At 45.8% G+C, this 25776-nt stretch overlaps 1 protein-coding gene across 1 annotated transcript in view; it reads left to right on the forward strand.

Annotated features, from left to right (window-relative positions):
- LOC101802279 (sucrase-isomaltase, intestinal) overlaps nucleotides 1–25776 on the forward strand; it is a 42779-nt gene that overhangs the window by 1014 nt on the left and 15989 nt on the right. Inside the window, exons 2-9 of the mRNA XM_072033047.1 lie at nucleotides 2142–2373; nucleotides 2929–3031; nucleotides 3126–3271; nucleotides 12412–12580; nucleotides 13250–13346; nucleotides 14126–14238; nucleotides 22003–22128; nucleotides 22674–22805. Of these exons, the coding sequence (XP_071889148.1) occupies nucleotides 2142–2373; nucleotides 2929–3031; nucleotides 3126–3271; nucleotides 12412–12580; nucleotides 13250–13346; nucleotides 14126–14238; nucleotides 22003–22128; nucleotides 22674–22805 (1118 nt within the window). The remainder of the gene's footprint in view (nucleotides 1–2141; nucleotides 2374–2928; nucleotides 3032–3125; nucleotides 3272–12411; nucleotides 12581–13249; nucleotides 13347–14125; nucleotides 14239–22002; nucleotides 22129–22673; nucleotides 22806–25776) is intronic.

Raw genomic sequence — 25776 nt, forward strand, 5'->3', positions numbered from 1 at the left:
GATTTCAGTAATGAAGACATTGATGCTGCATTTCATTTCTATTAGAAAAGGAAAAAAAAAAAAAAAAAGCAGCTAAATGTGATAGTTTTACTCTATTTGGTGCTTCACCCACCCAGATGTTAACTAGCATATGCAAGGCAGAGCAGTGCGAAGCTTCTGGCCACAGGAGCTATGGGTTGGACAGCAGAGGTGGCGTTAGTAGTATGATTTTCTTCAGCCCCTGTGGTTGCACAGGTTTGAGGACCTCAGCACTCAGATGGCCATGGGAAGCCTTTGAAATCTTTCCATCTCTCCCTCGATAAGCAGGAACAGTCAGTGCACAGTGTGTGAAGGCCTGGCAGCCACTTCCACGGGACTTGCAAGCTGCGTGACTTTTCTTCATCTTCCTCAGGGGCACAGTATGAAAAGGAGAGGGTTTGCTACCCCAGCCCTGGCTAAAGTGTTTAATTCGGTTGTTGATGACTACTTGCTGATTTTTACTGCACAGATCAGACACCTAGGGATTGCTGAGGGGTGTTGATGCTCCTTGTGTGCTTTGGATGGAACAAGGGGGGCAGAATTCGGGGCTGCCCTATGGGAGGGATGCGCGCTGAGGGGTGAACGCTGGACAGAAAGCAGCCAGCCCACCCAAGGGTGGTGACAGAGAGGGCAGCCAAGCTACCAGCTGGTGAAGGTCCACTGGATTTATATGGCTATTCCCACCTGTAGCAGGTGATGTGAGGCTGAGTTAGTTGCACCAGGCTGTGGGGATGAGAATATTTCTCTAAAAAGATAAACGGAGCCAGTGTTCAGCTCCTGTTTCCGTGCATTCCCATCTTCTACTTGGAGCTAAACTCCGGTAGCACCAGAGGATGCAAATTCCTAACGAATTTGCAGTTTTATGCTGTATTTTTTTCCACTATCCAGAATTATTGCTTGTGCACATCTGCTTGTAAACTTCTTTACGGGGAGAAGTCCCAACTGCATCAGCAATCACGTTTTAAGCTGCCAAGTACCCACCAGTCCGCATAAAATAAAACGTTTAAAGCAGGTGATTGTCATTTTATGGAAAAGAGTAATTATCTTCCAAGTAGATTTAATCTTTGAGTACTGCTGTAACGACTACAATTTACACTTCAAAATAAGTCAGCAGCCATGTGCCTGCTCTCCCCAGGACCCTGGGGTATTCTGCCAGCACCGAAGGCAGCTGGCCCTGCAGAGCCCATTCTCGGCAGGCTCCCTGCGTGTAGGGGCAGCAGGGCTGGACCAGTAGCTGGGGGCAGGAGAGGGCTGAGCACCTCATTAAGAGATTTTGGTTCTGTGAACGACTGATCTGTCCCTTTTCTTGTCCTACCAACGATTTACTTTTACTGTAAGGGAAGATATTTTGTTATAGTACTGTATTAAGTCAAGGAATGTTAATACAAAGTACTAATAATACACACACGTAGCATTTATAGAATGTATTTATATAATTTATATATTCATTTATATAAATGAAGCCTAATACAAACATATATGTAATTAACATTTTTATAATTACATATATCATAGAATCATGGAATGGTTTGGGTTGGAAAGGACCTTAAAGACCACCCAGTTCCAACCCCCCTGCCATGGGCAGAGACATGTCCCACTAGACCAGTAAACTATAAATATTTTACATATTTATAACTGTGTATACATACATAACCTCTGTGAAAACCATGGCAAAGAATAAGCACACAGAGGACGTCGGATGCAACACCTCACCAGCAGTTTCGGTAGCTCGCTAGTTAACTTTCCGTGAGTATTTCTGAGTGTTTCCAGTTGGTCATGCTTCAGCTGAATACCTGAAGCTCTGAGCACTGAACAATAGGGACCATGCTGTGTTGGCATGGAAAAGAAAGCGGCTCCTCTGGTTTCGGTCATGAGTAGGCATGCTGCCCTGAGGTCATCTCAGTCAAAAGAATTGTGGTATTGGCCCCAAAATGAGTAAATAAAATAAATTAAAAAAATAAATAATAAAAAAAATAAATTAAAAAAATTAAATTAAATTAAATAAATTAAATTAAAATAAATTAAAAAAAAAAAAAAAAAAAAAAAAGCATAACCAAAGCAGATCACATCGCTTGTTTCTGTATGGTTTTCTGTTGTCTCTGACTGCTTTCCCCCCCGTGCAGCCCTAGGCCAGTGCCATGGCTCCAGCTCGGAGCAGTGCAGCGGGGCCGTGGCGGTGCAGCGGCGGGTGGACTGCCACCCCCAGCCCGGCGCTTCCCAGGAGAGATGCGAGGCGCGGGGCTGCACCTGGTGCACCACCGACGTCCCCAATGCGCCCTGGTGCTTCTTCCCCGAGGACAGCCCCTACGGATATTCCCTGGGCGGGAACGCGGAGAAGACAGATAAAGGCTGGAGGTAAGCTGGCTTTGAAAACCATGTGTTTCTTATTATAATGGAAAGGCTGGTGGAAAGGCTGGTGGGTGTGTTTTGCTAAGCCCTGTACAATTGGGGTTCTGCACTGAGCTGCTCACCCCACACCACCAGTGTGCAGAAACCAGGTATTTCTCCCATTAATGGCAAAGAGAGCCAAGTCAACCATATGAGGTTTAGTCGTCTAATTTTTAGCCTTAAAGCTAGATGAAATAAACATTACCGCGTGCTACTGGACTCCTCTGCATAGGTGAAAAGCCAGTAATTAGAGAGAGGGGAAGGTGCCAGTGCTGCAGCTGGGATGGCCGAGCACCGTGCCACCCGCACCGCTGCTCCTGTCTGGCAGCTCGGGCTCCTGCTGGAACCAGCAGCCAACCACCACCTCCACGACGAGGAGAAGATCTTAGCAAATGGAGGAATAACCTCAGTTTATTTCTCTTGATAAATCAATGATTTGACTGTTTTTGTTTGTTTTAAGAATTGATGTAGAACAGCTGAGTTGTTTCCCGACACTGAAACTGAGGCATGTTTCTGTTTCAGGGTAACGCTGAACAAGCGCAGCCAGCTGTCGCTGTTTGGAAGTGACATTTCTCCTGTTGTCATTGATGTGGAGTTCCAGACGAAAGACAGGCTGAGGTTTAAAGTGAGTATTTTGGGAAATGGAAAGTCATTTAAAGAAAGCCACGCACACTAGCAAGCCAGCTAACCTGCCCGGGCCCCCTCTCACCTTGGCTTAGGTCTACGACCCCAACAGAGAGCGTTTCGAGGTACCCCTCAAGATCGACTCCCCAGGGGTGGCTGCCGAGGACACCAGCTACGATGTTGAGTTCACAGATGACGCCTCGCACTTCAGGATCAAGAGGAAGAGCACCGGCACCGTGCTGTGAGTATGAGATGTTATGAGCATTGTTTTTTGGAGAAAATAAGAGTGATGGAGCAAGCATTGTTTTCTACTGCTTTGCTCTGTGTCATTCTGTGTGAGAAGGCTCAAGCACAAAACAGCATAAATCCAGATTTATGTTTTTTCCTAGAAAACTCTCATTATTAATAGGAGTATTTGCCTGTGTAATGAGAAATTATCCACACACATGCAGAAAAGATTATTCAGTTTCTTAGCAAATAAGTTTTGAGACTGCAGTTTTTGGGTACACAGCTTTAGGCATTGGTACTCTCAGCTTATGAAAGCACTGAAGCACCATTTTATGAAATTTGGGGTGTTGTAATACACCAGAAATTGAGCACCAACTCTCTTGCCACTCTTCCAGATGTAGGTCTGGGAAAGTAAAGCTCAAAACCACAGGGGCCTTCAGCTTCCACTGGTTTCAATGGAAGCAGGGAACAGCATTTGTGGGTCTAGCTCGTCGTTCTGTGAGAAAAGCTGGTACTGGTACTGGTGCTTTTCAAACTGGTACTGGTATACACGTAACCTCAGCACAAGCTCCCCCCACCAGTACATACCACCAGGTTTCTCATTTTCTCGCCTTCCACCATCCTGTCTCTAGTGTGTAATGCTACTTAGCAAGAGAGTTTTTGGGAAGTGAGGCTCCCTACGTCCTCATAGAGGTATCAGTTGTGTTTGGGGATGCTATGGTGCAGTGTTGGCAGCAGCCTTCAGCCATCTGCAGTGATAAATGACGGTGCTACATGCTGCTGAGGGTTACCACTGCATCACTCAGGCGGGCAGAGGAGATGCACAGAATATTGTAATATGGGTACCATTTGCATCAGGGCCTTGAGAGAAAAAAAAAAAAAAAGAAAGAAGAAAAAAAAACACAACACAAAGTGTGCACTGCCCACAGGAGGCTGTGGTTGTGACTGTATTAGCATTTTAATCTAGATCAACAGCACATTTTGAGGTGAATCTCCTGATTACACCCACCTCTTGTGACCTTGGGACCCTGACACCAGCTCTGTTAGTGTTGCACCCCTTGCTAGTGCAGATGTAGCATTTGCAAGGTGCATTCCCAGCAGGTCATTGTAATCCAAGCTGTTCATTTTACGCATTAGAAATTTTAACCCCCAAAATGTGAAAAAAAGCGAGTCAGACGTATTTTTTTTCTAGAAGCTCTTTGTTAAAGAGACTAAAAATCTAAGCATTATCTTTCCATGAAATGTAAGGATGGCTTTGGACGTGTGATGCAAGTAAGGCAATGCAGCCTCTGAGATGGTGTGAGACTGCAGATGGAACCACTGCACTGGGTTTTTAATTAGCTATCTGTCCTTTTAAATTTCAGTCTTGTGGTGTCTCTTTTTCGAGGTGTCACAGCCAATTCTGTAAAGTTTTCTTTTTGCAGGCTATTGTAAATGAATGTATTATGCATTGCCCGATAACAAAAAATAATTTAATTCCTCGTTAGACTTAACAGCTTTGTGAAAATAGTGGGCTTAAGTTAAAGGCCCAATTTTCTTCTCTTTGTAATGAGAGATTTTTGCAGAGGCTTGTTAATTGGCTTGCTGAGGGAGGAGGTGCCTGCACAGTGAGAAATGCTGGCAGCTAGCTCAGTCCTTATCTTGACCCCAAACCCGACAGTTTGGCCTTGGTCAGTCAGGGCATCCTCAAATCTGGGACATCCCAGATAAGGGAAGGGCTCTCTGCGAAGCAAACACAGGGTGATCCTATGCATGTGGGGCCCTTTGTGCCCCCATAACTGGCTCTGGGCTTTCTAGAGCTCAGAAATAAGGAATAGGGGTGAATACTGGACATGGTCAGTGGGGTTTTTAGCCTCTGAGCAGTGGTAGTGCTGCTAATAAAACATCCTCATCAGCAGAGAGATGGAGGATTTTGCCTAGAGAAAGGGAAATTCTGTGCTCCTGGGGTTTTTTATTTCATGTCAAATGGCACAGCCGGTGCTTATAGACTGAAGCATCACACCCCAGCAGGGAGCAGTTCCTCTCACAGCTGAGTTATGCGTGGAGTTAAAATCCCAGTGTGAGGAGCAGAAATGCCTCCATATTGTTGGCTTGTCTGTCCATCCGTCCGTCCTGTCAGAGCAAGCGAATGCAGGAACGCCGCCACATCCTGACTGGTGGCTGATTTGGCCATCAGAGGAGCTGTGTGGATGGAAATCTTTCAGATTAGGGGGTAGGTTGTACTGCCCGGCCTGAGGGCCACTTGAGCCCATTTGGCTGCTGGCTCAGCCCTCTCTGCCCAACAACAGGCTCTGAGGCCCAGTGGAGTTTGTTTTCCTATTTTAAGAAGCCAGCAGACACGGTCTTGCCATCTCAACAAGCAGTTGAATCAATCCTTAATCCAAGTGGACAAACGAGGCCCTTTTGACACCTGCACACCAGAGTTGACTGGAAAATAACAGCCAGGCCCGGGCGCCTTGCTGGACCTGCCTAACATCTCGGAAAAGGCTTTCCCACTGTAAAGCAATCCCAAGTGCTCAGACACCTTCTTTTCCTCACAGTCTTTGTCTCCTACCAACAGCTTTGCACTGTTGGATGACCCACTAAAAAAAAAAACACAAACGCTAAATTCCCTCATGGTGGGTATAATCCAGGTGGAAGCAGTCTGCTCTGAGCAGTTTGGGGTTGTTCTTTGAAAATCCACTCGTGCGTTTGTCTGCCCTCCTTGCTGTAGTACAGTCTCTAGCCTGTGTGCTTGTGGTCACCTGAGGATAATGAGTTGCTCAAGTGTGTGCAGAGAAAAGGTACAAAAGTGGTGAAGAGGCGAGAAAATGAGTTACGAGGAGCAGCTGAGGGGATTGGGGTTGTTTAGTTTGGAGGAAAGGAGGCTGAGGAGAGACCTCATTGCTCACTACAACCCCTGAAAGGAGCTTGCAGCAAGGAGGATGTCTGTTTCTTCTCTCAGGTAACAAAGATAGGATGCAAAGAAATGCTCTCAAGTTGCACTGGGGAGGTTTAGATCAAACATTAGGAAAAAATTCTTCATGGAGCTTTGGTCAAGCACTGGAACAGGCTGCCCAGGGAAGCGGTGGAGTCCCAGTCCCTGGAGGTATTTAAGAGATGTGGATGTGGCACTAAGGGACGTAGTTTAGCGATGAGACTCGTTAAGTCAGGTTGATGTTGGAATTGGTGATCTTAAAGGTCTTCTCCAGCCTGGATGGTTCTATAATTCTGTGCTGCAGACACAGGAGCCGTGGGACAACAGGACAGACACAGCTGGTGGCAAGCTCCTGCTCTGTCTGCCTGATGTAAAAACCCGTCCCAGCTCTGCCATTTGTGCACATGCAGCCTCCTCCTTGTGAGGAGTGATTTATTGCCATGTCCACAACATTGCAGGGGAGAGCAGTGGAGTCCTGGAGTCTGCAGATATCCCTGAATATTGATTTCCAGGCCTTTCTCCCAGCCATGTGCAAAGATCCCTCACAATAGCTGAACCACCCGAGCACTGGCTTGAGGAGGGCAGGATAAGTCCAGGGCTGTGTATTCACAATGAGGGGGGAGAGGAATGAATTATGTCAGGGAATAGCCATTAGCAGCTGATTGCAAACCTCATGTGGAGTCAGGATCAGGAACAAAAGTCCAAGTTCCACTACATTTTCAGCTTGCGCCAAGATAATCAGGGGACAGGCTCCTCTTTGCCTGCATGGGGTGAAGATCAGATGGGATCATGCAGGGAAATGATCCAGGTGCTGCTGGGGGCTCTGGGACCAGCAGCTGCTGGTGGGCAGCTCTTGGGCTGTCTCCATTTCTCCTCCTGGCAATGCCTCTTGGCTTTCCTCCCTCTTGCCTCTCTCCTTCTCATCCACCATTTTAATTTTCTCTGTCCCATCCTATCCTGCCCGTCTTTTTCCCCCCTACTCTTTCAGTGGGGACCAAGGCAGGTCCTTCCTGTGTCAGGAACAATCTGAAGCCACCAGAGGGAAGAGGTGCCAGCTCTGCTGGTGGGGTTGGATGGCACCCAGTCCCATGCAGATGCCAGGTGTTTTCCATCTTACTGAGGATGTGTCCCAAGCCTGCAGCCTATTGAAGGCTCCAAGTTTTAGATCTTGAACACAAGGGACAAGGGCTGGAGCTGTGTCTCCTGCCCTGGAGTTGAAATTCCCAAACTTATGGAGCAGTCGAGGCTGGAGGGAAGGGAACCTCTCCCTGCTCCTACAGTACTAGGAGAAGAGCTGTTTTGGCAAATTGGCCCATTAACAACAGCAACCACCTGGAAAAGGTAGCAGGAGGTATGAAGGCTTAAAGCTCAGATTTCCTTAAGAAGTAAGGAAAGAGAGTAAGAGGCTGGGAACTGTTTGTTTTAAAGCAGCAAAAGATAACAAAGGCATACAAATTTTGCAGTGTGTGATTACTCTGTGGGACTTACTGCCCCAGGGCAGTGCTGACATGGGAGGTTTAGCAGGATGAGTATTCGTGCATAATAAAAAAATCATCTCTACAAAAAAATTATTTTTGTCTCCATGTCTCACAACATAAGCTAATTCTATGAAAACAGCCAGAAACTTCCTCCATAAACAGATTATTGCAGGGCTGTCTCTGAGTGACATCTTATGCCTTCCTCTGTGATACCTGGCATGGGCCATTGTCAGAGACAGGCTGCAGAAGGATGGGCTATTGATTTGATTCTCCACTTTAATATCCGTTCTCCAAACAACTTTTCCTCATGATGTCATATGAATAATGGAAGACAGCATTTTTCCCAAGCCAGATAAATGCTCTTTTCTCTCTATTAAGAGTTAGGAATACCTCATTTGCTACTGGGAAGACATGGCACAAATAACAAAAATCTAATCAAGGTTTCCCTTCATTTCCAAAAAGGCTGCTGCAGAGTTCAGCTGCCTTTTTTTATTGATTGTGGTAGAAAGCACAGATGCCACTTACCATGAAGATGTTTTTACATAGGCACGGCTATTAGAATGATTTATAGTGCTATTGTCTTAAACTGCGGTTTTGCTGAAAGCAACAGGAGAAAATTGTGTGGATCATGGGTAGCTTGGGCTTGCTCCTGGTTTACAAGAGCCATTATTTTAGTCTTCTAATCATTAAGATTTATGTTACGTAGCTGAGATGTATTGTAGCTATGTTACTTATTCAAGTGTTTTTCAGTACAAAAATGAAGCATTATATATCCAGCCACTTATAGGAGATGCTCTGATACCATGACGATGAATTCAGTAGAAGTAGAGCAAAACTATGTCAACAGCTATAAATATACCCTGCAATTCATTTAAAAAAAAAAAAAAGAAAAAGTCAGGTTTGTGGAAAATACGTTGCTGGCAAGAACTTTCTCCCCCTATTTATTAGATCACCTGAAAAGTAAGAAAAACATCAAAAATTATTCTTGGCATGCCTTGCACAGGCCTGCAGTGCCTGGGGTTTCCCCAAGACCTTAATAAGCAGGCTGACTGTTGTGAGACAGTGGAAACATTTTTCAGAAATCTGAGTACAATGAAAAGTAGGGGAGAACTGGGCTCCTGAGCTGGTGCTGCCTAGCAGCCAGGTGAGCCAGGGCCAGGTATATCCGAGCATCTGAACTCTGGGCTGTGCTTCTCAGTCATTAAGGTCACTGATCTCTTTTGGCAGGGTGAGGTCTGCTTTTCCGATAGACGTGTGAAGTTTCCACCTGAATTACACACAGATAAAATATTGGGTGTTCTTTTTTTTTTTTTTCAAGGCTGTGGCTTCCGAAGGGTTTGGAGGCCAAGAAAAGCAGATGCTAGAGAGGACAGTTTCTCCAAGCCAGTGAGCAGGAGGGGGTGTTCACACCCTAAGGCAGTGAGATCTCTTCTCTGGGGTTCATTGCAAAAAGCAGAAAGAAAAAAAAAACAACAACAAACAAACCCTGGCCCAACCTAAAATGATTTTAAATGTTCAGATAATGTGTTCTGCACGTCCTAATGAAGCAGTGCATGTTTGTCCCAAGTATCCTCTCTCTGGGAGTTTTATGTGACCTCTCCGTGTGTGCCAGCAGCTGCTGGCTCTCGGCAGTGAGAGTCAGCGCTCTGAAAACTTGAGCACAGTGAAATCCTTCAGCCAGGCAAATCATCTGCTGCGGTTCAGATCACAAAGGACTGATGATTGCACTTCTGAAAACCGTTGTCTTTTAGTCATCCTCCTCAAACATCATGAAGATGTTAGTCATCAACACGGGCAGGGGATTTTACCTACCTGCCTGCCCATCCTCCTTAAAACTGCCTCCCTGCTCTGCTGCCGTTACCTTTTGTCCTACTGGCCTGAGGGGTGACTGCTGGATGTGGCACTTGTGCCAGCCAGAAATTTTAATTCCAGTCTTGAATCAATGGTTTCTTTTTTTTTTTTTTTTTTTTTTTTTTTTTGCTGCTGATGAGGTTAAAAAAAAGAGCCAGCTTTACCCTTAAGCATAGCACACAGTGTTTGGGGGAAAACCCTGGCTTTTATCAGTCAGGCTTACAGGATGGGTCAGCAGCGGGCAGGCAGAGGTGGGAGGCACCCAGCTGATGTTTCTGTGGGCAGGATGGTTCCCACCACAGAGGCTCACCGCAGGGCTTGGATTTCCCACAGAGAGCCTGAGTGCAGCTATCACCTCTCACGGATTTTCGTCTGCAGGGGCTTGGCCACCTTTAACTGCTGGTGGGGGTTACATTTCTGACAGTGAACAACCTCGCAGCTGTGCTTTTAGAGGTTTTTTTAGATTTTAGGATCCTTTCTGTTGTCCATCACAGCGCTGTTACGGTTTGCAAGGCTGCTGGAGGAGAACCATGCAAATTCCTGCGCACGCGGTGTCATTTTATGCTCCCTCCTGTTGCGTTCCTTCTATCTGCTTAAAACCAGCAGGCGGGGAGGTGGGAGAAATATAACATTTCCTTTTATTGTCTCCAAGCGTTTGAGGAATGACAGACATTGTTTTTTTTTCATTTAAGCGATCGCTCTTTGCCAACAAAACACGTAGTGAATAGCTCACCGCTGTGCATTGCAGAGCCTGAGGGCAGCAGCTCGGGACTGGAGGCAGAAGGAGGTGCCAGGGGAAAATCTGTCCACGCTCTTTTTCAGATGGAGGAGACATAGTGGTGCCCAGAAAAGAAGAGAGAGCCATTACCTCTGCTTTTAATGTCATCATTAATGCTGTATCTAGCTTGTGGCTGCTCCATCAAGCTGTGGTCTGCAGAAGGACCACGCTGGTGGAGAGCAGTGGCTGGCAGCATGGCACAGCTGAGAGCAGGGCACTGCTTTGGGGATGCTGTGCAGAAGCTGAGCTCCTGACGGTGCCCCAGGGGAGTGCACAGGGCGTAAAAGGGTTTCTCGGTGCCATTTCAGGACTCAGTGGGGCAGACAGTCTGCTCCCAGGGCTGTGGTTTTTCAGCACCCTGGTGCCCCTCCTGGGCAGGAGGGACTGGCCGAGTGGAAGGAGCACTTTTAATGCCATGGTAACGCTAATTGTGCTCACGATGGGAAATGTCAGTGCCGTAACACGGGTGCCAGGGACATACAAAGCCTCATGTCCTCCGAACAGACATCATGGAGAGTGCTCAATGAGTTAGGACAGATATTTAAGCTCTTCCCAAAGCACTTCCCCTCCGGCATCCTTTGCTTTTTGCATAACCCCGCGGTCTGCTCAGAGCCGTGGCACAGAGCGGAGCTAAGTGACGTGACGGAGCTCCTTCGGACAGGCGTGCAGCTCCACAGCACAGCAGCCTCTGTTTGCCAAGGGCTGGGCCTGACTCTCAGGGATATTTTGGTATTTTGGGTGCATTAGCTTTCCCATAAGAAAACAACCTTATTCAGTGTTGCGTGTAGGTGGGGGAGATGCTGGGAGGGAGAGTTGCTGCTGCCAAACAACCGAATCGCGAGTTAAATACAAATTATTACTTTTCCTGCTTCTCAAAAGAGGCCAAATAGACTTTTCTAAAAGGCACACACCCTTCAGATCATGGGTATGATTTAGGGCTGATCTAGGAAGGGCACTGCAGGGATGGATTGTGCCTGCCTGTTGCACATGGAGGCAGGAGGGTGCCGTGGACCACCTCTGGCATCCCTGTGAGCAGGTCCTCGCTTCCTCACGGGGAGAGCAGGGATGCCCAGGCTCTGGTGGGCTTCCAGCCCTTCCTCACAGCCCTCCCACCCCTTCCTTCCAACCTTTCCTCCCAGCTCTTCCTCCCAGCCCTGCCGGCCACTCCGGGGTGCTGGTGGTAGCCAGGGGCAGCGCTGCTCCCCTGCTGGCCCTGCACGTCCTCCGCTGCTCCGATTTACTGGTTAATTTGATCAACCATTTAATTTTGTCAAAATCATTGACAAAAGACCATTAAAAGGAGAGTTATGCCTCTTCTATGCTCTATGGCTTCGGCTCATTTATTTTAATTAGCTGTAACAAATTCATGGTTAAACAAGGCTCGAGAGGGTGCTATCTAAATGTGGTACTCATGGCATACACAGCACCATTAATGAAACACTTCTCCACAGCTTGACTGTGTTCTCCCCCATCTAGCTTGCAGCTCATTATAGCACTAGAGATAGGAAACAGAATGTAACACCTAATTAAAATGTGAGCCTGTGTCCACAGATGATTCAATAGAAATAAAGGCATTAAACTGGTGAGAGAGGTGAGGGAAGAGCCATCGCAATACAAACATCCCGTGCGAGCAGTCTGGAGGGAGGTGTCACTCTGCTGGGCTAGGTGCCTGCATAAAGTGGGGGTAACAAAAGTGTTTGAGTCCTGATCCAAAGCATTAAAAAGTAAAAACTGGGAACAACCAAATATCTGTTGTTCTCATTAAGCATTCTGAACCCCACTGCGTAATAACAATTTTTAGCCTGCCCTGTTGGTTGTCATAGAAATAGCACAAGCGATGACTTATTTTGGTAATAGGATTCTAGATAGTGTCTTCTCTTATTTTAGTCATTCTTTTCAAAATTCTACCGATGTGTTTTATTGTGTAAGGAGCTGAGATGTCTGCAGCCATTGCAAAATGAATTTAGTGTGTGCTAGCTTAAGTATATCAGAAGCTTGCATAAAGCTCACCACTTTTTAATATTGTTATTCTCCAAAATACAGGAAGAGTATAAGTAGCTGGATGTGAGCTTCAAATGATGCACGCCAAAGATGAGCAAGCTAACTATGTCTCCCTCTGCTTGTCACAGGTGGGACAGTCCCCTGGTTGATCTGTTTTTCTCCAACCAGTACCTGCAGATTACAACCGCTGTGCCATCCACCTCGGTGTACGGGTTTGGCGAACATGAGCACGTGTCCTTCAAACACAGCATGGACTTCGTTACCTACGGCATGTACAGCAGGGATCAGGCACCCACGGTAACTCACTTCGGGCAGGGCTTTGCCCTGAGCTTGTGCCACAAAGAGGGGGTGGCGAGGCACCCGAGGGGGCACCTCTCTTGGTGGGGTAACACTGCTGATGGGAAGTGATGGCAAAGACCGAATGCCACGTGTTTTGTAGGTGTTGTAAGTTTTAATTGAAAAACAAAATCATAAGTCATTTTGAAGTGATTTGGATACTTATTAGAGGCTTTCTCATGCTGCTGTAGTTGTCTGAAAAGGAATGTTTTGTATATCTGAGTCAGGAAAGCATTTAATCTCACATGCAGATCGATTCCTGCTCATCCAAACAAGCTGGCCTTCAGCAGGACTTATTAAATGTTTGGCAAAACTGGGGCCAGTGCTTGATGAGTCTATTTTAGCTGGCAAAACAGGTCTTACCTTTGCTATTTTGGAGGTTTTGGCAAAATATGGAAGTTTTGGTTAAGACTGGCTAATAAGAAGCACCGCATTGAAGCAGCAAAACCAACTCCCATTCTATCAGTTTGAATTCACACCAGTTTAGATGAAAAAATCCTCAACCATTCAAAACAAGTCTCTAACTGTGAATTAATATATTTAGTTGTCTTTGCATATGTACCTAGCTAACAAAAAATATGAAAAAAAGGGCAAAATCAAGCCATACTTAACATGCTGTTTATGTTTCAGCCAAATGCCAATCTCTACGGAGTTCACCCTTTCTACATGTGCGTAGAGGATGACTCCAATGCCCACGGTGTTCTCCTTCTGAACTCCAATGCACAAGGTAGGAGGACATACAAATTCCCTGATTGATTGCATATAGAAAGGCAGTAAATCAGTAAATATTAAAAAAAGCTGTTTTACTGATTACTTTTTCAGTGCAGTAAAAATGTAACTGTTGCATAAGTGAGTGTTCAGTAATTGCTATGAAGTTTTCAAAGGGGTTTCAACAGAATGACTGTTAAACAAGGTAAGGTATTTTCAGGGAAAATATATGATTAATTTTTTAAAAAATAGATGCACGTACAGGGAAAGGAAAAGGTGGAAGAAATTTCCTCTGGGATTGGCATAACTGAATCAAATCAATTTAGGTTAGTCCTATATTCTGTCTGTGGAGAGTAGTTTTGTGCGTTGCCATGGTCACCTTACTGTGTTAATCCAATAGTATAATTTCAGAAAAGGGGAATCTTCACTCAGTCTATAAAATCAGTTTCCCCTGGCAGGCAATGACTTCCAATAAGAAGATTAAAATAGCATCGAGGAACCCTAAACACAAGCTTGTGGTTCCTTTTTATATAAGTGAAACTGAGACAAATGAAACTGGGCACTCTAATCTGTGTGGGTTGCTGTGATTTATTGCTGCACCGTGCCCATCAGAAGATGCAGATTACAGGAGGACTGGACAACTGGCCTGGGTGCTCATCTGATCACACCAGGTAGTGACTTGCACGTGTATCTACCTCTGCCTACGGACACATTAAGGCATGGAGGAGAGGAGCTCAGAGTCCTTACACCTCATGATACAGAGTTAATTTGTCCTGAGAATCTGTTTTTCCCTTTCAGACGTTTCTCTGAGTCCAAACCCATCCTTAACTTTCCGTACCATTGGAGGGATCCTTGACTTCTATGTCTTCCTTGGGCCAACTCCCGAAAATGTGGTTCAGCAGTACACAGAGGTTAGTAGAAAGTGCTTATGGCACGTGGGGCAGTGCAGTGGAACAAATCCCATCGGTGCTGGGTAGTATCAGCAGGCAGCATGAACAAAACTTGGTCTCATTCTGGTTATATGAAGCCATAGCTGATGTGCTGAGGCAGGTGGGAACAAACAGCAGGAAAAAATCCTATTATTTCATTAGCAATAAGAGGAAGACTAAGGTGAGCACAGCCTATTATCAAAAAGAAAATAACAGAGGATGTATAAAGATTGAAATACTTTTTTTTTTTTTTTTTTTTTTTTTTTTTTTTTTTTTTCTGGAGCCCTCTCCCACACAGCTTTGCTCAGCTACTTAGCACAAATCATTTCAAACAAGGGGATAGCAGCAGGCTTCTTGCAATGGGATTGGTACCTGCTTGTTCTTCATATCTGCTGGGAATAGAGCACTGACTCAGTTTGCAGAAGATGAAAAATCAGTGGTAGGAATTAATTTCTTACTATAAGAGGAATCTAACACTTGAATGGACTATTCAGGGGGGCTGGGGAATGTCCCCTGCCAGAAGTTGGTAAAACCAGGTTGGACAAATCGCAATCTAGATTTCCCAGGAGTAGTCTAGGTTTGTTTAAGAGCCAGAAGCTGATCTTGTGGTCATCTTTAGGTGCTTTCCAAGCCTTCCTTTTGTTGCTGTAATCATATTATTGTGTAAACACTTCCTCTATAATTCTAACTGAGCATTAGTTTGAAAATAAAATAGAAATGCTGATAGGCAGAAGTTTGCTAGATTTAGTTATCAAAAACCATTGAATGCTGTAGTCAAGGGACCCTCCTATCAGCACCCGGGCCATACTGTGCATTACTGCAGCAGCTTCCCTATTGCTACGCCTTTGGGATTTTGCCAATGGGAGAGAGCTGGCTGTATCTATATACTTGGATTCTTATTGTGTGGCCCATTCTCACACCATACAAACACCACCTATGACATAATCATATAAAAATCCAGTATGGCTGATAGTTTTCTCCTTGCTTTTTATTTGGCATTCAGCTGAGGGAGCCAGACGGAGTTTCCAGCCCTTTTCCCCTTGTCATTGCCTTGATTTGCATGAGTCAGAGAGCTTGTGAGGGGAGGAAACAATGAGGAAGGGCTTAGTTAACATAGTCAAAGCAGCTATTTTTTCCCCTTAATAATCTAAATCAGCAGTCATCTTTTGCTTCATTTGCATACCTAGAAAGAGCCCTCATGGTTGCTTTGAGCTGGTCCAGCGTCTTCATTCTGGGTAGTTTGGGGCTACCGGGGTCTTCTCACTGCCGGTGACAGGAGCAGGCAGGTCCTGGTTTGGTGGGAAGGCCACCAAGTTTGGTGGGAAGGCCACCAGGTTCAGGTGCTGCGTGGTTTGCTCAGGACTTCCTTAGACAGCGGGGTTGTTCCAGCATGTGGCACTGGGGTGTGGGCCTGAAAAATCAGAATGAGGGAGAAAAACGGGGATTATTTTAAGTGTTTCTGTACCAGTGTTTCTCAGTCCATACGAAAAGACAGAAAAATTTTCCTGATCTTAGGTACCACACCTGTATTTTGGATGCTCCCTTTTGTGATTCCATTCCCTAAATCTGTAGCGAGTGATGCAAAGCTCTGGTGTCCTTTTATAAACCCATATTTACACTACAGGTGGGGAGTGCAAAAATTTTGTACATAAAAATGTATTTATGTATGTATGCGCATAAAGGGAGAGAGAGAGGTGACTAGGTGTCGCATAAGAAACAGGACTGGAGCTTGGCTTTCTGTGGTTTTGTGTCCCGATGCCCCCTTCTGCCACCTCCACCCTAGGACCCTGTTCACGAGACCCGTGACAGAGCTAGGGATGCTGTCTGGCAGCAGGCTGTGTCTCAGCAGAGGATGGGGTGATGGATTTTGGTGTGATTTGTGTCTCTTCTCTGCTCTGACACTGGTTTTTACAAAACTTGTGTGTGCCTGGTGTTTTGGAGGTCTTGGACGAAAGCGGCCAAAGGTTTCTAAACCTGCTTGGAGGGGCTGCTACGCCGAGAGGTGGTTTGTGGTGTTCCTGCTCTGCTTCAGTAGTGAGAACAGGGGGGCTTTAACGGGATGCAATGACTAAAAAGAGGTCTGTCCAAGCTCTGCTGGCCTCTCTTTTCCAAGCAGAGCTTTGGGTGCTGCAGCTGGTCCTCTGTGTCCTGCAGCAGGAGCAATGGAGCTGTGTCCCTCAGAGGTCCCAGCCCCTCTGCACGCCTTCCCCACCTGTCCCTCAGCCCTGGTGCCATAGATCAACCAGCAAACAGGTTTTTGAACTTCCACATTGGCAACCAAGCCCAGAAAAGAGAAGTGACCCATCCACCTAGGCAGGGCTGTGATCTCTGCGATGAAAGCACTTATTTCAGGGATGTCACTGCAGCAGCACGACGTAGGTGAGAGCCATCCCCATTTCTTTTCAAAGCCTTTCGCTGGTGTTTGAAGGCAGCGTTTCTGCGGCTTAGCAGGTGGCCAGCAGCTGAAAATAAAATGAGAGCCTTCTCACTCCCCAGCTGATGAGTGCTGGCAGCTCGCTTTACACGCCTGCCTCTCTGGAAATGGAGCTGGAGCAGAGAAAACAAGGTAAAGGGGAGCCGGTGGGCGTCTCCGAGCTAGACATGTCACATGCCGGGACAAAAAAATCCCCTGCTCTGTATTCTTCAAGCTTGTGCTCCGCTCTCTAGGGAATCTTAAAGAATGCATGGTAGCAATTTCACGGTGAAATAATAACTTCTTCAGTAAACATCCTGAAATTCCCGGATCGCGAATGTTACAATTACCATATTATTAGTCTCTAGGGTAATGATTTGGCTTTTATGTACCAGATATGTGGGAAGGTGAAGGAGACAGAAAAGGCTCTGTTTTTCAATTGCATTTTCTGTCCCGCTGAGAGGACTCGCACTGGGGTCACTGTCACCCCCAGGGGAAGGAGAGGGGCTGGCAGGGAGGAGCGTGACCTGTGCCTGGAGGACAGTGCTCAGCAGCATCCCTCAGCTCTCCCAGCTGTTTGCATGGGATTCCTCTGGGAAGAGGCATGTCAGGAGCTCCCAGCTCAGGAGCCTGCAGCTGGTGGGGCCGGGCTGCTCCCTGGGGACACGGTGCCTGTCTCCTACCCACACAGGCAGATGCACAAAGCCACTGCATGGGGCGTTTTGCAGGAACTACCCATCACATCCCCTCCGGGGTGTCTCCTCTGGCACCATGGGATGGACAAACGCCAGCTTGGCAAGAGAGCTGTGCCTGGAGCAAAGCATTTTGCTTCAGGCACCTTCTCATGTATTTTATTCTCTTGCTTCAATAGCATTTCCAGACCTGAATGACCCTTCCCTGCCCCCCCACCCCCCCATAATGCTTGTTTCTGCACAAGATTTAGCTGCTTAGCTCAACTTGTAATGAAGTTCCCTGCGGGGTCTCTGAAGGATGCAGACTTTCTCTGTGCACCTCTGTGGCTTGCTGCCAGCATCCAGGGGTGGCCCCTGCACAGGGATGGGCCAGCCCCAATATCACCCAATATCAGACCATCACTGCCAAATCTGGAGGCAGTTCAAGGCAGGGTAACAGTGCACAGCAATAGAATACGAGCTCTGTAACAAGACACTCAGGAAAGTTATAGTTTAATGAAAGGAACAAATACCAAGTGTAACAGCTTCTGGGTGGAGTGAAGACCATGAATTTGTTGTTTTACTGAAAATTATCCAGTGACAAGCTTTAATGGGGCATACTGCATGACTCTCAGTTCTGTTTTGAGAGCAAATTGCTGCTTCTCTTCCTCCTCACTGTCCTCATAGGGCAGTTCTGGGCGGAGGGGATCTCGGGAGGTCGCTAGCCCAGCCTCCTACTTGAGAGCTAAATGGGGAGCCTGCTCGTTCAGCAGTCTCACAGCTGAATCCACGGGTCCCCCAGGAAACACCAAGCAGCTGGTGGGTGTCCAGCAAAGACAGAGGTTTGAAGACCTTGATGCCTGAAGCCCTTAACATTTTTAGACTCGTGAGCATCTTTGTAGTTGTTCAGCCATTGCAGGGCCTTTCTTCTTGCTTTCCTAAAACAGAGTGCAGCTTCTCTGCACAGACTTTGGGTTCAGGTCACCTCTGCCTGAGTGGGCACCCACAGCACTCACCTGCCTCCTCAGCTGTGGGGGACGAGCTGGAGACAGACATCTGGGTCTTAGGAGCACCTGTATGTAGCCATGGGTCACTAACTAGGGTGCGAGGATTAAAGTGCCACCTTCTGCATTGCTCTTTGGCTGCACTGCTGGAGATCTCAGCTCCATTGTAAGCATGGGAGGGAACGCCTCCCTCTACGGCCTCAGGGCACGACACAGACAGGGCACGAGCCTTCAGCCTTCCTTTTCACACCAGTCTTTGGTCATGATGTTAATGGGATCCCGGTTTGCTATTTAGCATTTATGACTTCGTTCACATCCTTGATTTGAGATGCCCATGGTAGTAATGTTTTTTGGCCAATAACCCAACGCTGGGTGTGTGAGCACAGGGAGAGTGTGTGCAGATCACCTGCCTTTAGCTGTTCGCTGAGGAGCCCTTCCAGGGTACTTCCTAGATGTGTCTGCTCCCAGGTGCACCTGAAAAAAAAAAAAAAAAGCAAAAATTACATAAGGCCAAGTTATGCAAACCTGGAGAAAAGTAACAGTGAATCTATTAAACAACACTTGGAGTTATTTGTGAACCAAGTGCAGGAGGAATCGAGGTAGGAAAAATAGCATCATAGCATCTATTTTTTTTTCTACTTCTGCATTACTGTATCTTTTTTTTTTTTTTTTTTTTTTTCCTCAGTTTGTATACTCCATATGTTTGCTGTTTCTGCATTTCTCATGTTTTCCTCCCTCAGTTCCCCCGCCATACCTCATTTACCTTGTCTGATTCTATGCGAGCCAGTTTTGCCGAGCAGGCTTTCTCTGTGTACAGCATTTTATGATCATTTGTATGCAGAATGCAATCTATATGAATTAACTAGATCCTAAATATATATCAAATCCAACATGAGATTCAGGTTTGCAGAATTGCAGCTCTGCCTCTGCTGATCCATCTGCAAGGAGGTACCATATGCCAGTTACTTTATCAGGAAGCTTCAGGGGGATCCATTAGAGAGAGTCCACAGCATAATTGGAAAAAAGAACATTTGTTTTCCCAGCTGCCCTGTTTTTATCCTTCCTCTTCAAATGTTCTGTTCACTTCAATTATGCTCAGCATAGCCGCGCCAGCCCGGCCAACCTGGGGAACTAATTGCTTTAAAAGTTAATATCTTGCTTGCAAGGTGGATTTTCTTCCATTTGTTCAACCTTAATCCCAAATTCCTCAGGGGATGCTGTCACAAAATGCCACCTCGCCTCATGGCAGCTCTGAGCCTGCAGGACCAGGGAATAGAGCACATCCCCCAGCACTGGGGACAGGGCTGTGTCCCCTGGAGGCACCTGCCTGATGCCTTGGTGACCACAGCTTCACCTCCAGCCCCATCTCCATTCACCTGGGAACTCAACACAGCACACGGGGTGGAAGTAAATCCCCTTCCAGCTCTTGAACTGGACAATGGTGATGTCCCAAGCTCATTGGGGTGCATCCCAGGGGTATAATCCCCTATCCACGAGCAGCATGGGGCATCACGGGGCTCCCACTGCTTCTGAAACATCCCAGCCAGCTCAGGGGACAACTGGGATGCTGGTCTCTGTGCCATGCAGGCATCTTGCCAGGGCTCCAGGCTCTGTGTCCAGCAGCAGGATTAATATTTATCAGCTGTTTTTCCCTCTTCCTCTTATCCAAAGGAAGAAGCCTGTGTGCAAAAGGTTTTATTTCATTAGGGAGTTCTTTTGTTTCAGTCTGTTTTTTTAACCTTGTTTCGAGAGGTCACCTTTTTTGCAGTAGAGAAAGCGTGGGCAGAATGTGCCTCTGCTTTTGGAGCACAAAGTGGTGGGGTTCATGGGTCTCATCTGGCATCCTAACTGGGCTAAAACAGGCTTTGTTGCCTCCATAGATATCTTTTTCCTTCATAAGATGAGTGCTGTTGTGACAGGGGACCTGACTTCTTGACCCCAGGCCTACTGTGCTGTGCTGGACACCACAGTGCCAGACATCAGGGCGTCCTGGGGATCATCCCAAGCCATCACTCCCTGTCCAGCTCTCCACAGGAAACCCCAGCAGAGCTGGAAGGATGGTCTTGGGGATCGGGTGCATCTGCACAAGCTGGAAATAACTAACAACAGGTGCAAACAGAGGAAACTGTACCGTAATAGCACATGGCTCTGCCACCGGTGTCCCCTGTGAATGGTTTGGGGCCACCTTCATCTGCCCAGGGCCTGTCCTGGCAAGGGCACAGCAGCTGATAGCTGCCCTTGCTTCTTCTCAGGGGCTTTCTCTCCAGCTGCATAGGTATTGAGGAGGGTGATAGCAGGTAAATCCAGTGGAATGGGATGAGGAACAAGCACACGGGGGAGATGCAGTGCTCAGCCATCACACCCCTGCTGGGAGGACTCAAACCATCAACAGGAGGTTTAAAACACTCTCTGCTTTTCCAGGCATTTCTCCTCCACCTGTTTTTTCTGTCCATTGCAGTATGTGCATCCCACCTCTAGGATTTGTGACCTCTTTTAGAGTAATTTCAAGTCCAGCATTACTGTCCCAGTACAGACTTTCTGGAGAAAACCCCATAGCAAGAGGCATCTCTACACATCGTGATGGATGGGGAGCTTAGGACATGCAGCTGATACGGAGTGCTGGCACTGCTTCCTTATAGTTAACTAAAGAAGATGGATTTTTAGGTGCCAATATTCAAGTTTTGTTCTTTTACACTTCTTAGCATAATTACCTAACTATGGAGATTTGCAAGGAAATAAGGTGGGAACGGTTATTTAGCCAAAGGGAGTCAATAGCTGTGACTGATAAATAATCATGGGTGCTTGCTAGCACCTTGATTTCCATGTGTTGCCTGCAACAATGTTGGAATTATTGAACAAAGTCTAATTTCATGGGTTCTAACTGCATAAAATGGGAATAAGGACTTGGGGATATCGCCCCCACGAAACACCGGTGTGTACCCATGAGGCAAGGGAAGGTTTCGGCATGTTTCTGGAGCAGAACCATGGTGGCTGCTCTGCGGCTGCCCGAGCAGCTCTCCCCAGGGAGCAGAACAGGATGCCTCGTGCCCCTCTGCTCGAGCTTCCTTGTGCAATTTGCATCTGGATTATGCGGAGCCGGAAATCAAATATTTATAAAATCATAGTTAACTCATTACTTTGTGCTTCAGATGAGAATTTTGATGGAGCGAATGGTAACTCTGACCTTGGAGGGGCTTGGTGATGCCTGGCAACGCATTGCTGTGGGCCAGCAATATCAGCAGGCACTCATAAGCAACTGGATTTCACCGGGGAGGTGTGCAAATAAAACTAAAACTTCAGAGAGCTCCAATAAACATTAGATGAGTTAGTTCAGCTGGATGTGACAACAGAAATTAGCCAAGCTGACATTGCTGCACAGCATCGGAGATTTGCCGTTTATTGACCAAAGAGTTAGGTCCACCAGAAGAAGCTTTATTTTGAAGCTCATTTTAAAGTATATTGCATATTTTACAATAAAGTATATTCTACAGTGAGCTGTTCGAGAAAGTAAGGGGTATTTCGAGGGTGTGTGATATCCATGCTCTGATCTTTGTGGCTTAAATGAGCTGGGAGCCTCTCCTGGTGTTTCAGGGTAATTTCTCTCCCCAGAATCTTCACCTCAGCCTTTGAACTTGTATTTTCCTCATTCCTGCCCTAGGCCATTGGACGCCCGCACATGCCTGCCTACTGGTCCCTGGGATTTCAGCTCTCCCGGTGGGGTTACGGCAGCATTGATGTCTTAAAGGAAACCGTCAACCGCATGCACCGCTATGATATCCCCTACGTAAGTATGATTTTTTCACTGTGTAAGTTCATTTTAAAATCTGAACTGGGATGAATATAATTATATTAGAGGAAATGTGACTATCCTGTGAAGACAACTGTAGAGCAAAAGGATGTTCATAGCCTTATGTAGTGGTTTCGCAAGTCATATCTTTACAATAGTCAAAAGAATGCTTAAAATTGGCCTGAAACATGGGGTTTAAAGTGCTGCTCTTGGCTGCATTGCAGGTGATTTGGGTACAGGTTTGCTTTCCTGCTGAAACAACAATCAACTGGCAGTACCAGGTGCTGGCATTTTAAACACGAACTGTGGCAGTGCTGACGCATACCACTGCCAAACAGTTGCTAACCTAGGACTTCCACATGTCCACTTTGTCCACTGCTGTCACATAAATTTACAGGAGCTGAATTTGGCCTCAATTCTTTACAGTTATTATAGCCAAACACTTAGCTCTCACTTCATAGGTTAGCTCCTTCTTAGGAACACCGTTACACATATTGATTTTCTGTATAAAATAAGTCAACGTTTGCTTTTAAAATATTTAGGATGTCCAGCATCTTGACATCGACTACATGGAACGTCGCCTGGATTTTACCTATGACAAAGAGAATTATGCAGGTCTGCCAGAGTACCTCCAGGAGCTGAAGAAAGCAGGAATGCACAATGTCATTATTCTGGTAAATTAAATATGATGTTAATTATTTCTCCATTTGTAAGAACTATTTGCATCATAATGCTCATAGCAGTATCTAGGCGCTAATGCATGCATGCTGGTGTAGCACATTTTCCATTTTTGTCATTTTTTTGAGAAGAGCTGAACAATTTCTCACAGACTTCACTTTTAAATGTGTTATGTTTATAAGATACCTGTGTGTACCAGTACCATCTCTATACCATAACATCAATTTACTTTCATATTTTTCCACTTATTTATGATAAATTTTGCCTCTGCTCAGCTCTGAGTTCAGGCAGAATTGCTTTAATGCAATTCTTTTTCTGATAATGGGCAAATGAGTTTAGCATGCACGCAGAAATAGCTGAACGGTGGAAAAAAAATCTCATAATCAATCTGGAGAGATGGTAATTATAAATCATGTTGCCTTATATTTACTTTTCGTCTAAATTAATGTGAGAGAAGTTTGTTTGCATGAACATTTGTGGAAAATATATGCTGAACCTGTAACCAGTACTGAAGTACAGAATCACAGAGAGGTTGTTGTTGCAAGGGGCCTCTGGAGGCCATCTGGTCTGCAGGCCCAGCTCAAGCAGGGCCACCTGGAACAGGTTGCCCAGGACCATGTACAAGCAGCTTTGGAAGATTTCCAAAGAGGGAAACTCAAAGGAATTAATTTAGGCAGAAGTGAAAATCAGAGATTTCCATTTTCCTTCATCAATTTTGCCAATAAATATTACCGTTTTTCTCCAGCAAGTCCACATAAATATCCTTGCACCAAAGTTGCTTTTTTTCACAGAAGATACAGTGGATGGCAATAGTGGTGAGGAAACTGGAGGCCAGTAAATTAAATACTAGTCTTTGATGGGTCCATAAGATGTTGCTGTCACCATCACTGTAAATAGCTAACCCATCTGTAGGTGAGCACGTGTGCAGTCAGGACTGACTGCTCTTTTAACTGCTATGCAGTTTGGGCTCCCTATATCCTCCACACCTCTCTAAAAATCATCTAATCCCAAAGAGGTCTAACGTTAAATACCACCTGCTTATTTATTGATTTGTCTTAAACAAGTTTGTGAGACAAGAATACATGAGCAAAATACCTTGAATTTGGGGTAGCTTTTCCTGTGCACACTCTTGCCCTTCAGTAAATACACAGTAGTCATCTCTTTTTCATCACAGTCAGGATGTCTCCAGTGGTTTTGCAGGTTAGGAAGCTGCAGGCAGCAGCTATAGTGGGTAAGGAATGTTATCTTCTTACTCGTGAATTTAACTTCAATGACACTTTTAAAGCACTTTCAGCTTCTCAGATGGTGCATGCTAGAGCAGGGCAAGGAGCTGTTGCTATATAAATCTAATTTCAGTAGTTAGGCAGATACAAGGGAACATATCAATAATTATCCATTTGTGCAATAAGCCAATGGGAATCCTAATAGGAGTCCTTCCTTTCCCCTAAACTGTAAATAAATGCTGTGTTGCACTCTAGGACTTTAGATAAGCTTGCAAGAAAACAAAGCAAAGGCAAATCCAGTTTGCCTTTAATTCTTGAAAAGCTAGTGGGACCTATAGGTTGTATTGGTAGTAAAGATTTCTCTCTTTGCCTTATTACAATTGCTGATATTTCTGTCACATTCTGACTGTTGGCTTTGATTAGCGATGTCCATCATTCCTGTAAGTTGAGTCAGGGGCTGGAATGGTGTGAAGGGTTTCATTCCCAACTGAGAGCAAAGCCATGCTACCTGCAATCAAGGCAAGTGTAATCCAGTTTGATAAGGAAAGAGCAATTTTCTATTTAGATTCCCTTCGGGTAGTGACAGTAATGAGCGAGTTGCCCAAGTGCAGCAGATTGTTGCCTCCCTCTTGATGATTTCAGGAAATGTGCTCTGATTGCAGACACTTCATGTCATGTAAAAGCTCCGGTGAATGGATTGTGAATGGATTTGTGGGAGATGGGTGCAGTCCTTCTGCTTGGCATGGAGCATTTCAGACCACTGTGGTCACAAGCAAAATGCAGATCATAGAGTCATTGAATGGCTTGGGTTGGAAGGGAACCTTAAAGATCATCTAGACCAGCCCCCTGCCATGGTCAGGGATACCTCCCACTAGACCAGATTGCCCAAAGCCCTGTCCAACTGGAGAACCAGCAGTACTAGCAATTACTGGTGGTCTGCTTGAGGCTGGGACCCTAAACTTAATTGTGCCACCACCACTGGGGTGGCTGGTGTCTCACCATCAGGCAGTCTGGTCCCCACACTAATGCTGAGAGCCCTCCGTGCCCCTGTGGTCACCTTGACAGCAGCATGGCCCCGTTATTTGAGTCTCTCCATGCAGTCTCAGCACTCCTCTCTCCTGGTGTCTTTTAGAGGCCACCTCCCTGTAAGGGAGATTTTGCCTCAGTGTGTCAGTACTTGGTTATCATTATTGAGCTGAATAACATGCATACTTCAGCTGTGACTTATTCTGAGTCAGAACAAATGTATTGTTTAGAAACAAAGAAAGAATTTCTGAAAGTAAAAATGACTAGAATGTAAAATTATAAACATTATTCCTGAAGAGGAAATTTAATGAAAGACCTTGTATACCTTCCATTAAATCAAACTAAAAATGGAAACAGCTAGGAATGGTGAGTGACAAATTTCTTAATAATAATAAAAAAAAGTCAATAGCAACATACTTATGATTCAAAATACACCATGAGTGTTTTAACATTTTCAAGTCCAGCTCAGTGAGCTGTAGAAGCTAAAATTTCCAGAGATAGATGAGATTTCTGGATGTGCATCAAAATCTATTTTTGAAGCTTTAGGTGGAATTGCGCTGGTCTGGTTTAGTGCTGGGTGCCCCAGGTTTCAGAGCAGTCAGTCAGAAGTACGGATGCTCTGCATCTCCTCTCCAAGAGATACTAAAAGATGAGCTAAGGAAGATTTAACAGCAATAAACTTCCTTCCCCCATGAACAACCTGTGGATTGCAAAACCA

Source organism: Anas platyrhynchos, chromosome 1 (assembly GCF_047663525.1).
Source record: "Anas platyrhynchos isolate ZD024472 breed Pekin duck chromosome 1, IASCAAS_PekinDuck_T2T, whole genome shotgun sequence".
NCBI classification, from domain to species: domain Eukaryota; kingdom Metazoa; phylum Chordata; class Aves; order Anseriformes; family Anatidae; genus Anas; species Anas platyrhynchos.